Source organism: Mustelus asterias, chromosome 2 (assembly GCF_964213995.1).
Source record: "Mustelus asterias chromosome 2, sMusAst1.hap1.1, whole genome shotgun sequence".
In the NCBI taxonomy this organism is placed as follows: Eukaryota; Metazoa; Chordata; class Chondrichthyes; order Carcharhiniformes; family Triakidae; genus Mustelus; species Mustelus asterias.
The window spans coordinates 156359497-156373853 of NC_135802.1; the positions used below are offsets into that span (position 1 = coordinate 156359497).

The 14357-nt window shown below is 43.9% G+C and overlaps 1 protein-coding gene across 2 annotated transcripts in view; it reads left to right on the forward strand.

The window, feature by feature from the left end:
- The window catches only part of nphp3 (nephronophthisis 3), a 63384-nt gene that overhangs the window by 32171 nt on the left and 16856 nt on the right, over window positions 1–14357 (forward strand). For both annotated transcript variants that reach the window (XM_078199287.1, XM_078199294.1), the window contains 8 exons: window positions 2407–2504; window positions 4389–4491; window positions 7019–7101; window positions 8818–8956; window positions 10234–10398; window positions 11870–11970; window positions 12906–13028; window positions 13884–14073. In XM_078199287.1, the coding sequence (XP_078055413.1) occupies window positions 2407–2504; window positions 4389–4491; window positions 7019–7101; window positions 8818–8956; window positions 10234–10398; window positions 11870–11970; window positions 12906–13028; window positions 13884–14073 (1002 nt within the window). The remainder of the gene's footprint in view (window positions 1–2406; window positions 2505–4388; window positions 4492–7018; window positions 7102–8817; window positions 8957–10233; window positions 10399–11869; window positions 11971–12905; window positions 13029–13883; window positions 14074–14357) is intronic.

A 14357-nucleotide genomic window follows, 5' to 3' on the forward strand; every position in this document is an offset into this window, starting at 1 on the left:
TTGAAAGGTAAGGGGCTGTGTTTTGCTGAAAAAAGTGATGGTGTATGAACAATGACAGACATGCAAATCTGTGGCGAGTAAACGATACCTTTTCAACTCCAATTCATCATCGATTTCTGTCACTCCACCAAAGCGGCATTTGGTGCTTAACTCCCCATGAGAAAACTGAATTTGAACATTAATTACCAAGTAAACCTGAAAGTTAAGTCTGATGAAACAAAGTTAAGTCTAATAATAGCATTGAGTACCTTCTGCTAATGGTGATAATTGTTAAATGATCGCCAGTTAACTGCTCTCGCTCAGAGCCTTGTTATGAGTTGCTTTAGATTTTGAAAACATCAGATTTGCTTTCCTTACTCGGAACTGAAAATGCTGTAAAAGGTCAGCAGGTTTAGCAGCAGCTGTGGAGAAAGAAAAGAAAGTTAATGTTTCTGCTCCGTATGGCTGCTTCAGATTCTTCTTAAATTCTCTTCCAGCATTTTCTGTTTTTGTTTCAGATTCCAGCATCTGCAGAATTTTACTTCTATTATTTTCCTGACTAGCTTTCTAAACCTTTTTCATTCTGTCTCAGTCTGATAAAACATAGGAGCAGAATTAGGCCACTCGGCCCATCGAGTCTGCTCCGCCATTCAATCATAGCTGATATTTTTCTCATCCCCATTCTCCTGCCTTTTCCCCATAATCCCTGACCCCCTTATTCATCAAGAACCTATCTATCTCTGTCTTAAAGACACTCAATGACCCGGCCTCCACAGCCTTCTGTGGCAAAGAGTTCCACAGATTCACCATTCTCTGGCTGAAGAAATTCCTCCTCATCTCTGTTTTAAAGGATCGTCCCTTTAGCCTGAGGTTGTGCCCTCTAGTTCTAGTTTTCCTACTAGAGGAAACATCCTCTCCACGTCCACTCTATCCAGGCCTCGCAGTATCTTGTAACTTTCAATAAGATCCCCCCTCATCCTTCTAAACTCCAACGAGTACAGACCCAGAGTCCTCAACCGTTCCTCATACGACAAGCTTTTCATTCCGGGGATCATTCTTGTGAACCTCCTCTGGACCCTTTCCAAGGCCAGCACATCCTTCCTTAGATATGGGGCCCAAAACTGCTCACAATACTCCAAATGGGGTCTGACCAGAGCTTTATACAGCCTCAGAAGTACATCCCTGCTCTTGTATTCTGGCCCTCTCGACATGGATGCTAACATTTCATTTGCCTTCCTAACTGCTGACTGAACCTGCATGTTAACCTTAAGAGAATCTTGAACAATGACTCCCAAGTCCTTTTGTGTTTCTGATTTCCTAAGTACTTTCCCATTTAGAAAATAGTCTAGTCCTCCATTCCTCCTTCCAAAGTGCATAACCTCACACTTTTCCACATTGTATTCCATCTGCCCCTTCTTTGCCCAGTCTCCTAACCTGTCCAAGCCCCTCTGCTTCCTCATCTATCTTTCCTTCTCTTAATCTCTCAATTCTTAAATCTCTGGTTAAGGAGGGAGGTGCACTGTTTGTCTTGTTGATCATTGAGGTCCCACATGCTCTGTATCCCACACTGTATCGATATCAACTGGCATTTCCAGCAACACTGTGGGCAAAATAAATGTTAAAAGCTAAACATGCACGAATACGTCTGTAACCAGATACAGTGGCTCGCTTCAGTAAGATCCGGCTGAATATAGTTCTGTGCACAGTGTGTCAGTAATCTTTGTGGTACCTTTTCAGTCCGTTATTATTTCAAAACAATAACTTCGAACATTCTCCTCCATCTTTACCCCTTTGTTTTTTGTTTTCTTTGTTTGACCCAACGCAGTGCGTCCTACCTCCTCCACAGGGCCATCTGTCACTTGTTCTTTAGTTTTGCTTTCACGAATGCTGACCTTTGTTCTGCTATTCACACATTCTGCTATCTTACCTTTATGCTGCTATCAGCACCTGCTTCAGTCCTTAATGTTACCATTAACACTCCCTTTGTCTTGTGTCCGTGACGTCTTTGTCAATCTCTCCTTACCTCCCACCAATCCCTGACCTTCTATTATACCTCACACCCTTTTCAATGATATAATCCATCACATCGCTTCCCCTCTTCAACTCTGAAGAAGTCATATGGACTCAAAATGTTAACTCTGTTTCTCTCTCTTTCCACTGATGCTGCCAGACCTGCTAAGTTAGTCCAGCATTTTCTGTTTCTGTAACTGATTCAGGATGTTACCCACAATTTATTTTTGTGCATTAATCTGTTTGACATTTCTTGGTGTGGAACATATCCTGCCTTAAAATGGGATGCACCTTTATTGACCTTTTTTTAACCAGAATGATCTTACAGCTATCTTTGAGCTAAGGATTAGCATTTGGTGCGTTGCGAAACAGTGCTTTATCAATTGTAAAATCATTGTCACATTTATGTACTTTTAGCAAGCTGAACGGCACATGAAATGGCTGATTGATCCGTTGCCTGTCAATGTGAGGGTAATTGTTTCTGTAAATGTGGAAACCTGCCCCCAAGCATGGAGGTGAGTAACTGAATGTTTTGCAGAGTTTGTGTCTCCTTTTTAAATTTAGCTTTGTAATACTCATTAAAATTGAATCTCATGTAAAACATTACCGTCTTTATTTTTGCATGTTGTATTTGATTAACTGCTTATTTTTTGTGAACTAATGAGTTAATCCCAATAGCTCATGGGTCATCCCAACTAATAAGAATAATGGCAGACTACTAATTTCCATCCTGTAACTTCAATCCTCAGTTTTATCACTAAATGTGAAGATTTAATGGAATTCTTTTTTTCCCCAATGTCGAGGCTATCAACTTGGCTTCCTCTCCTTAATCCTGCCCCATATTCTTCCAACTTAGCTTCCATTCTGGGCAATCCACAGCTTCTCTCCAGTGGAAGCCGCCGTTCCTTCAACACTTGTCACTTTTCACTTGTTAACTACCTCTCCTTGGTCGTATGTTGGCAGATGTTGTCACTGTTTTCCGAACCTCTTGACACACTCCACCTCTTTCAAAAATGGAATCATTACCCTTCCACCTGAAAAGCCCTCCATTAACTCCTGCACACACACTAACTACAGCCATGTTTACAACTTGACTTTCTTTAGGTTCCTTGAATACGTCGCTGTTGGTCAACTTTATGTTTATCTATCTCAACATTTCCCATTGGAGTCCTCCCAGATCCACCTCCTAACCCTCTCAGATCCACCTCCTAACCCTCCCAAAGAACCATCAAATTCCTGTTGAGCCACTGTCATCACGGTTTGCTATATTAAACTTCTTCAACTCCCTCCTTACTTGGACTTGCCACCCATCTGTTTTTCTCTATCGAATGCTCTCCACCCGCCAGCCTCCACATCATTGTCCGCTTGTGGCTTTATCTACAGTTTAATATTCTGAAAGATTTTGGCAGAGATAATGGGGGGAATTTTCTCGTCCCGCCCGCCACAGGAATTGTAGTAGGCAGGGCGTTGGGGAGGGGGGTGGAGAGGGGGGGGGGGGGGGGCATGGGGGAGGAGGGGGGGCGGGGGGGGGTGGGGCTTGGGGGAGGGTGGGTGGTCGGACCTCCATTGACCTCGGGTGGGCTTTTTCGATTCTAGGGTGAGCGCGGCCAGAAAATCCCGCCCAATGTTTCCACTTGAAAGGCAAAACTTGGAGGCTATCAATATGAGACAGTCACCAGGCAATCCAATAGGGAATTCAGAAGAAGCTTCTTTACTCAGAGAGTAAACGTGCAACCACAGGGATGAGGTGAATATTTTGAATGCCTTTGAGGGGAGGCTAGGAAAGCATCTGATTAAAAAAATATAATTGGGGGAGATAGAAACATAGCAACATAGAAGATAGGAGCAGGAAGAGGCCATTTGGTCCTTCGAGCCTGCTGGAGGAAGGATGAGTGAGGACTCAACTGGAGCATAAACATTGGCATAGACTGGTTGGGCCACTTACCTTTTTCTTTGATGTATATAATATATGAGCTAATGAAAGAATGTATGAAACCCTACAGTGCAGAAGGAGACCATTCAGCTCATTGAGTCTGCACCGACAACAATCCCACCTAGGCCTTATCCCCGTAACCCCACGTAGTTATCCGACTAATCCCTCTAACCTATGCACCCCGGGACACTTAAGGGTCAATTTAGCATGGCCAATGCACCTAACCCGCACATCTTTGGACTGTGGGAGGAAACCGGAACACCCGGAGGAAACCCACGCAGAGACGGGGAGAATGTGCAGACTCTGCCGGGAATCGAACCCAGGTCTCTGGAGCTGTGAGGCAGCAGTGCTAACCACTGTGCCACCGTGCCGCCCCAATGTGGCGAGAGAGTCTGACATTTGGTACTTGTGCATCAAGAGAAGAACTAGAATAATTTAATCCACCTAATCATTTTGTTTCTTTCAGATTATGGCCAACACTGCATCTTGACCCACTGAGCCCAAAGGATGTCAAGACACTGATTAATGTGGAATGCTGCAATGCTGATGTGAAACTGACTCGAGAACAGGTTTGTTTTCCAGTGCCCAATGTAGCCAAGCTTTCGCGTCTAGAAGCTTTTCCTTGCCTCCTGAAGTTAAGAAATGATACATCTTAAAATAAAATGTGACCTCTGTTCAAACATTTCTGTTTACATGAACTGAAGAATTTACAGATTATAAATAGAATTAATGACTGGTAAAATATAAAACTTGATCATTTTGTAAACCTGCGTACATTACCTTTCAAAAAGAATCAGGAAATACATTCCCAGTAAATTGAATTCTCTCAGCAGCATTTAAAACGGAGAGGTTTGAGCAGAGAGACTAGGGGAATGTCAAATAAAAACCTGCGCTGGAAAACTCAACAGGTCTGGCAGCATCTGTGGAGAGAGAAACAGAGTTAATGTGTTGAGTCTGATAAGACTCTTTGGAACTCGAGTTCATCTCTAAGTCTATGCTGCTCTGAAGTAAATTGAGCCAAGTTTCTCAGCCTTTCTGAGTAACCAAGGTTCTTTCAGCTGGGAATCAATTTTGTGACTTGAATCTGAGCCACTGAGTTCTTTCTGATTGTGCTGTTGAGAATTTGGTACCAAAGTAGCATTACTGGGCAGTTCAGAACACAGCGATAGTGTAGAAAGTGAGAAGTAGGCGACTCCTCATTAGGGAAACTTCCAAAAAGTAAGTAGATGTCAACCTTTATGGGTTGTGGGGTCCTGGTGGTCAGAAGGAGTGAGGGGGAGTGCATGGGAAGGGGATAGTGGGCAGCATCCCTAGATGGGATATAGAGGTCCTGCCAGCCTTGATGCCACTGTCTCATTTAAACAGTATACCCAGAGACCTGCCCAACGCCTGGCCAGATGCATTACCTGGCTGGAAAGTGGGAGCAAAAATTGGCTGCAGGATGCAGCAGCTGGGGCCTCCTATTACATGTGACCCTCTTGTGGTAATATGAATATTGGGAATGATATCAAAATAACAATAGAAGGTGTTACTCTAAAATATGGAATAAATTACATTTGAGGGATCAGATCCAGTTATCCCACAGTATCCAATCCAATGAAGACTACATTTGGTCTTGAATCCTTAGGCGTATTGTTATGGGGTAACAATTAGATTGAAAAAAGGATAGAGAAAGTGTAAAGAAATGCTTCACATTCTATGTACCTTGAGGATGTGCCACCCTCCCCCCACCCTCCCAAAAATACCTTGTTTTTGAGTCTTGAGCATTCCTAATCTTCCCTCATAGCTCACCTTCAGAATGGATCAATCTTTTACCCCTCTTTGTACCTTTTGGTATCTGTATATTTTTTTTAATGGTGGAACAGACTCCGTAGTCTAAATATGATCTGACAGTGCATTGCAACCCAATTTCTGCCATGTTTGTTTCTGCCTATCTTCTCAGGTGAAGGTCCCATGGCACTATTTTGAAGCCATGATGTGGAGGTGCGAGCGTTGGACTGGGGTGGGCACAGTAAGAAGCCTCACAACAGCAAGTTAAAGTCCAACAGGTTTATTTGGTATCATGAGCTTTCGGAGCGCTGCTCCTTCATCAGGTGATGAAGGTCACTCCCCTGATGAAGGAGCAGTGCTCCGAAAGCTTGTGATACCAAATAAACCTGTTGGATTTTAACCTGGTGTTGTGAGACTAATTACTATTTTAAAGAGTAAGGGATTTATTCCGGTGTCCTGGCGATAAATCTTATCCCTCATTCAGCATCACTAAGAGCAGATTATGGTCACTGTCACATTGCTGTTTGTGGGAGCTCGCTGTGTGCAAATTGGCTGCCACGCATCCTACATTCCAACAGTGGCTTCACTTCAGAATCACTTCATTGGCTGTGAAGTGCTTTGGGACGTCCTGTGGTTGTGAAAGGTGCTAAATAAATGCAAGTCCTCCTTTCCTTCACAATTTTCACAACAGTAGGCCTGTCTGCACAGCCTAACTCTTGGAAACATGTGGCAGTATTCACACACCGTTGCTCAGTTAAACCTCCCACATCCTTGTACATCTAAGACTTTGGTCCAATAGATTGCTAAATGACTCCTTCCTTTCCCCACTCTGCCTGGACGCTTACCCAGACTCAGAAGAACCGCACTGTTTCCCTGCTAACCTCAAACTGCTGCTCTGACGGCTTAATTAAACTGGATCATTTTCAAGTGGAAATAGCTTGGAACTTTACGTTTTTGTTAGAAATGTTTGCTTGGAATTCTCCAGTTGCTCGGCAAGTTCGTGCAGACAGTATGTGGATTATAAGAAGCAGGAAAGTCCAGCTTTGATGCCTGGTCTTTGCAGAGCTGATTGTTTTCAGTCAGAGCAGTGTTGTGCGCACTGCTCAATGCTGCAGTCTGTGCTTGTCGGAGCACTGAGGGTATGGTTAGACGCGACAGGACACCTGCCCTGCTCAAATAGCTGACATTTGTTGTCTAGGGTTGCACATGCACTTGGCTAATGTAGCCCCTGAGGGACCATACTTGTTGGAGAGGAGCAGATAAAATTGGTGAGGAAGTGAAGTGCTTGCTTACTTGTGGTGTTTGAATGCTGTTAATGAATTGTAGGAAAAGAAGCTGGAAAAGCATTGTAGATCTGCGACAACATGCAATGCACTGTACGTTACACTTCTGGGCAAGATGATCACAAGGTAAGAGGCCTGATCTGTGTGTTTATCTATTGTGGGCTTTTTGTGTTTGTCCTGGAAAGTGCTCTGAATTTTCACGTGTTGCACTCGCATGAGTGGGAGATTTTACTGCAACCATTTCTAAACTGAGAAGTTAATCTAAACTTGCATAATACTTTAGAGTACTGGGGACATACAAACATGGAGGAAAAGGATATAGGGGCAGGTTGCAAAAAAAGAATCACTGGAATAATATCAGAACTGAGAGGTTACACCTATCGGGCAAGATTCAACAGGTTGGGTGGGCTCTTCAAGATTATGGAAGGATTTGATAGGGTCGATGTAGGGAAGAGGCTTCCACTTGTGGACGAGAGCAACACTAAAAGTAAAGTAAAGTTTATCTATTAGAGTCACAAGTAGGTTTACATTAACACTGCAATGACGTTACTGTGAAAATCCCCCAGTAGCCACACTCCGATGCCTGTTGGGGAACACTGAGGGAGAATTTAGCATGGTCAATGCACCTAACCAGCACGTCTTTTGGACTGTGGGAGGGAACCGGAGCACTTGGAGGGAACCCACACAAACACGGGGAGAACCTGCAGACTCCACACAGACAGTGACCCAAGCTGGGAATTGAACCCGGGTCCCTGGCGCTGTAAGGCAGCAGTGCTAACCACTGTGCCACCACTAGTGCATAAATGCAAGATGGCGAGTGAATCCAAATGATAATTCAGGAGAAACCTGTCTACCCAGGGAGTGGTTAGAATATGGAACATGCCACCACAAGGAATAGCTGAGGTGAATGACATAAATGCATTTAAAGGAAAGTTAGATAAGCACAGGAGAGAAGGGGTAGAAGGCCTTGCTGGTGGGGTTAGATGAGGCTTGTGGAGTCATTTGGCCTGTTTCTGTACTTTAAATAGTTTGCAAATGTGGGCAGGGTTTTCAGTTTTAATCTTCATCGTGTATGCTTTCTAACTCATCGACATGAGCTTTGCTCGCCCTATGTGCCATAGCACGGACATTACAGCCTGGTCCTTTTGGTCAACCGCAAAGGAATGGTGTTCACTATTCATCACACTTATAGCTGCCCACAGAAACTTTGTGGGCTTTTGAGTGGCAACTTGGTATCCCTTCCAGTGCAATTTTCTCAAAAATCAGATCGAAGAATCTGCACTAAGGTATGGGGGATATCTTCCGATCTCCGGATCGTTGGAGATCAGATGTATTCCTGAGATGTGCGTCGGGATGCTGTGGAAGCACTAACATGCTGAACCATGTGGAAGTTGCCCGGGAAGTTTAAACATCCGACGGTCAGTTCTCCTGCTCCTCGGCACCCTCTGCTAATGTCTCCAACTCCGAATTAGAGGGGGAGACTTGGGATGGTCCCATGGGACTTAACAGTATAGTTACCCAGGAAGTAGTAGTAGGTAGATTTAAACCTGGCCTGACATCTGGATAGTTTCATAACAATCACTCATACTGACCCCCTGACTACCTCCCTGATCCCCTAACTTCCCCACTCCTGACCTGGCCTGAACACCCACGACAACCCCAGACCTATCCGACTACCTCCACCTCCTGATCAGGCCCAACCAGTACCTAACTACCCCCGATCACCTGATTACCTAACTAACTCTGACTACTTATTTTATTTCCAGTTCATGAAAAGCTCAACAGATTTAAATGCTGAAATAGTACTGATACTGAACTTTAACTGTGCTTGTCTTTGTTCAGTGTCAAAGGCCTGGGAGATATCGATGATATTCTGCAGCAATGTTTTCAGTGTCAAGATACGGTGTCCTTGTATAGGTTGGTGCTCCAATCTGTTCACCGATCTCTACCGACCGACGGGGACAGACAGCTGATGAAAGAGGTGAGAAAATATACAGGGATTTTTAGCAATAGATAGCATGTTTTAATTCGGAGAATATAACAGATGTAAAGTTAGATTGCTGCAAGCTGAAGAGAATCTAGTTACACAAGGAAAAAGCAAGGTTACCTGGTAATAAATTAAAATATAAGCCACGCATTGAAATATGTAGCTGAAACAAATTGATTATCAGGTTAAAATAGTAATTTATTTTCTTGAATTTATGGAGAACCATAATATGTTATTAACCGGCTGCGTGTATTTTAATAGTTGTGTGGTTCTCCTTTCCCACACTTTGGAATGTTAATGGCTGCAGTGTGTAAAGTAATGGCAGGCAGGCAATCAATGGAGATGTATCTGAGATCCACCATGTGGAACACTTCAGTTAAACTTTGTCAGACAGTTTCTTCAGATACAATGTGGTGACCGTCTGCTGTCACGATTTGCATCCCAAAAGCACATTGTGACCATCAACGTAAAAGGATGAATTATCCCCAGGAATTGGTTTGTGTCTTGGAGCCACTTGCTATGCAATGTAGCCGGAAACTTCCCAGGGTACAAAGGATTGGCTCTGAAATACCTTGTGCCACCCTAATCTGAGCACACTTGCCTTGTCGCTGAATTTGCAATGTTGGTTTTTGTTTTCACAGAACCATTACATCAGGTTTGGCTGTTCTCCGCGGACTATTAGCGCTTCTGCCATTTTAAAGTTACAATTTAGCTTCTCGAGATGTGCAAATAGACCATTATTAATAACAAATCTCATAAATGGTTGACTTATTTTACTCCTGGTAATGGATTTGGATTTTAATCCTATCCACCTCAAAATCAGGCAGATCCGCTGGTCTGATTTAGGACGCCAAGCCTGCAATTTAGGAAACTAAACCTGGATTTCTTAAAAAGAGAACAAATATAATTAATTTGGAAAGAAGTGTGAATCTGGTATTTTATATCCCTTAACTCAACTGCAACCCTGTCAAATGTTAGATTATTTAAAATGATTATGTATATTATTATTTATTTTGTTTAGAGAAAGCCATGTGATTGTTCGCGTGAGGAAGTTGCATGGGTTAAAAACAAATTTTGATTCGTTGAAGTACATGTTTAAGTTTTTAATAAATTACTGTTGTATTTTAAATTATATTATATTATATGATATCCAGATGGATTATATTATATCCAGATGGATATTACTAAACAAGATTATTTTAAAAGCTTCTTGTGTTATAAATTAGTATGTGTATGTATTTTCTAATATCTATCTCTTAATCCCTTTTCAGATTCTCTGTTTAGTCCGCGTCAGTCACAATGGCGTGAGTGAAGGCGAACTGTTGGAGATTTGCCCAGCGCTTTCTTGGCCTCTGTTAGCCTCTCTTCTTTATAACTTGCAGTGCACGTGTGTGATAACATACAGCTGTGGGCTGCTGAAGTTTCAGCATCTTCAGGTAGGATTACTCATTTTCAAGTTGCTTTAATTTACCTTTTCCTCGAGGGCAGCATGGTGGCACAGTGGTTAGCACGGCTGCCTCACAGCGCCAGGGACCCGGGGCAGCATGGTGGCACAGTGGTTAGCACGGCTGCCTCACAGCGCCAGGGACCCGGGGCAGCACGGTGGCACAGTGGTTAGCACGGCTGCCTCACAGCGCCAGGGACTCAGGGCAGCACGGTGGCACAGTGGTTAGCACGGCTGCCTCACAGCGCCAGGGACCCGGGGCAGCATGGTGGCACAGTGGTTAGCACGGCTGCCTCACAGCGTCAGGGACCCGGGGCAGCACGGTGGCACAGTGGTTAGCACGGCTGCCTCACAGCGCCAGGGACCCGGGGCAGCATGGTGGTACAGTGGTTAGCACGGCTGCCTCACAGCGCCAGGGACCCGGGGCAGCACGGTGGCACAGTGGTTAGCACGGCTGCCTTACAGCGCCAGGGACTCGGGTTCCATTCCAGCCTAGGATGACTGTCTGCGCAGAGTCTGCATGTTCTCCCTGTGTCTGCGTGGGCTTCCTCCGGTTTCCTCCCACAGTCCAGAGATGTGCGGGTTAGGTTGATTGGCCATGCTACATTGCCACTTTAGTATCAGGGGTACTAGTAGGGTAAATACGTGGGGGAGAGGGCCTGGGATTGTTGTCAGTGCAGGCTCGCTGGGCTGAATGGCCTCCGTCTGTACTGAAGGGATTGTGTGATTGAGGCATGCAAAGACTTAGCTACACCAGTTTGTACAACATTAAATAGACACTTCTTCAATAGGAAAACACCAAGTTCAGAAAACCAGCTAGTTGGCTTCTGGACGCTCTCGTATCTTACAACAGATTTGATAACAGCTGATTAACTGGGAAATAAACAGCTGCCTTACAGTAAACACCACCAGTCATCAGTACTTGGATCGCTATTTGAATTTATCTGGAGCTGTTCACACACTTAGAATCTCCCAAATTGGCGCACAGGCCAACAAAGTTATTGCTGTAACATAACAAAAAGAGCCAATTTGTGCACAGCAAGATCCCACAAACATACAATGAGATAAATGACAATTAAATAATTTTTATTTAGTGATGTTTTTTAAGGGACATATGTCGGCCACAGCATTAGGTAGTCCACACCCCCTCCCCTCAAATGTTCTGTGAATAGTTACACCTGCAAAGGTTCACAGAATCTAAATTCAATGCAAAAGATGGAACCTCCAACAGTGCAGCACTCCCTCAGTGCGCTGCTAGATTGTCAACTGAGATTACGTGCTTGAGGGTGTGAACCCATGACCCGACTCGGAAGTGCGAGTGCTATCACTGAGTCAATGCTGATGACAGAATGGCTTTTCCCTATGTTTGAGTGTTATGCATTCCATGTCACTGTAATACATTGTGGATAATATTTATATTATACTTTGTGTTTAATGTTTATGATCATCTGATTTATTTCAAGGCTTGGGAAGCAGTGAGATTGCAGTATATGGAGAAAGATGAAAAGGATACCATCACTCTGTACAGAGAAAAGCTTGTGCGATATTTTTCACAACAAATGAGGTATTTATTAGTCCTACAGGTGCATTTTTGTTTATTCATTTGTGGGACATGAGTGTCACTGGCTGGCCAGCACTTATTACCCATCCCTAGTTGCCCTTGGCTAGGCCATTTCAGAGGGCAGTTGAGACTCGACCAGATTGCTGTGGCTCTGGAACCACATGTAGGCCAGACCAGGGTAAAGACGGCAGATTTCTTTCCCTCGAGGACATTAGTGAACCAGGTGGGTTTCTCTGACAATTGACAATGGTTTCATGGTTGTCAGTAGATTCTTAATTCCAGATATTTTTATTGAACTTAAATTCCACCATCTGCCGTGGTGGGATTCGAACCCGGGTCTCCAGAACATTAGCTACTTTCTAGATTAATAGCTTAGCGATAATACCACTAGTCCATCGCCTCCTCTAATTCAATAATACATCTCGTGATTCAGCTCAGAACTTACTTTTAAAAAATCCCTTTCTTCTGTCATGTGGTCCCACTGAAAGAGTGGATGGGTGGATAATTTGGTTCACTTCCTGAATGAATGTTCCTTGTAACCAGATGCTGCCAGATGTAGTCACTCGCTCTCTTTTTGTTCCTTGTAGAGAAACACTAGGCTTAGCCGAATATGCCAATGTCCCAAATATACAGTGTGATTGTAACCCTGCCACATAGAACCACAGATATAAACCCCCGTATACGAAACTGCTATTATTGTGATAAATATATATAACTAACTATAATATCAATTTTTAAAATTCATTCGTGGGACATGGGTGTTGCTGGCTGGCCAGTATTTATTGCCCATCCCTAGTATCTTGTAGTTAATAGATTGTAGCTGAATGGATTGCTAAAATATTTAATTGCTTGTTTCCATTTGACAGTTGTTTAGAATCTGTGTTATTCTTTGTGATTGACTGGCTCATGTCATTCATGATTTACCTGTGCTTTTTCAGTCAGGGCAGAGTAACGTGGCGTGGTGCTGATGAACTTCCCTGGCTCTTCCAGCAACAAGGAGACAAACAGAAGCTGCACAACTGCCTCCTGAACCTCTTTGTCTCTCAGAACCTGTACAAGAGGTAGGAAACTGGACTACTCTGTCTTTGCCCCTTTTTTCAAAACAGCTTGAACCTTGTTCCGGGCATCTCCTTTAAGACCAAGGTTGCAATATCAAGTCTTGATGGATCATAGAATCCCTACAGTGCAGGAGGAAGCCATTCGGCCCAACGAGCCTGCACCGACAAGAATCCCACCCTAACTCCGTAATCCCATGTATTAATCCTGCTAATCCCCCTGACACTAAGGGGCAATTTAACATGGCTAACCAACCTAACCCGCACAAGGGCGGCACGGTGGCACAGTGGTTAGCAATGCTACCTCTCAGCGCTAGGGACCCGGGTTCAATTCCAGCCTTGGGTAATTGTGTGGAGTTTGCACATTCTCCCCGTGTCTGCGTGGGTTTCCTCTGGGTGTTCTAGTTTCCTCCCACCGTCCAAAGATGTGTAGATTATGTGGATTGGCCATGGTAAATTGCCCCATAGTGTCAGGGGAGCTAGTGGGGTAAATACGTGGGAGAGGGCCTGGGTGGGATTGTTGTCGGTGCAGGCTCGATGGGCTGAATGGCCTCCTCTTGCACTGTAGGGATTCAATGATATCCGCGTACCTTTCATACTTTTTATTTGCTGATGAGAAATAGTTTGCCGTTTTGTCATGTCTGGTTAGTGGCTCAAATAATGGACAACACTGCACTCTGAATTGATTTTAAATACATTTCTCAGACGTTTGTGACAATTCTAGGGCAGTAGTATGTAATTTTCTTTATAACCGCTTATATGCTAATAAGTAGCAACTATTTTCATCTTTCTGTAATTCCTGTTGGTTTGGGGCAGTTGTCTTGTTCATCATTTCAGTGATGTTTGTGTGTTTTATTTCAGGGGCCATTTTGCAGAGTTGCTTTATTACTGGCAATATGTCGGAATGGACAAAAGTTCGATGGCTGCCGCTTACTTTGAGTCTTTGAAGCGGTATGAGAAAAGCTGTGAAGGAGAGGATATGATCACGCGGTTGGCAGATCTCTATGAAACGTTGGGGCGCTTTTTGAAGGACTTGGGTCTACTGAGCCAGGTATTTATAATGTGTCCTATCCAGGTGAGAGGGCAGAAACTCAAATGTAGCCTCAAGAGCTTATTATGCTTCCCACCAATTCTAAGTTATCCAGCTGTAATATTTTAAACTAAAGCACAGGTTAATCCAAATAGTTTGCTTAATCAGCCCTCTGCCAACTCTAGGTAACGCCAATAGAGGAGCCATACTCTATGCAGGCCTCCAATTAGATTTGAACCACTGTAGACTAGCAGGGTAAGTACATGGGGTTATGGGGAGAGAACCAGGGTGGGATTATTGTCTGT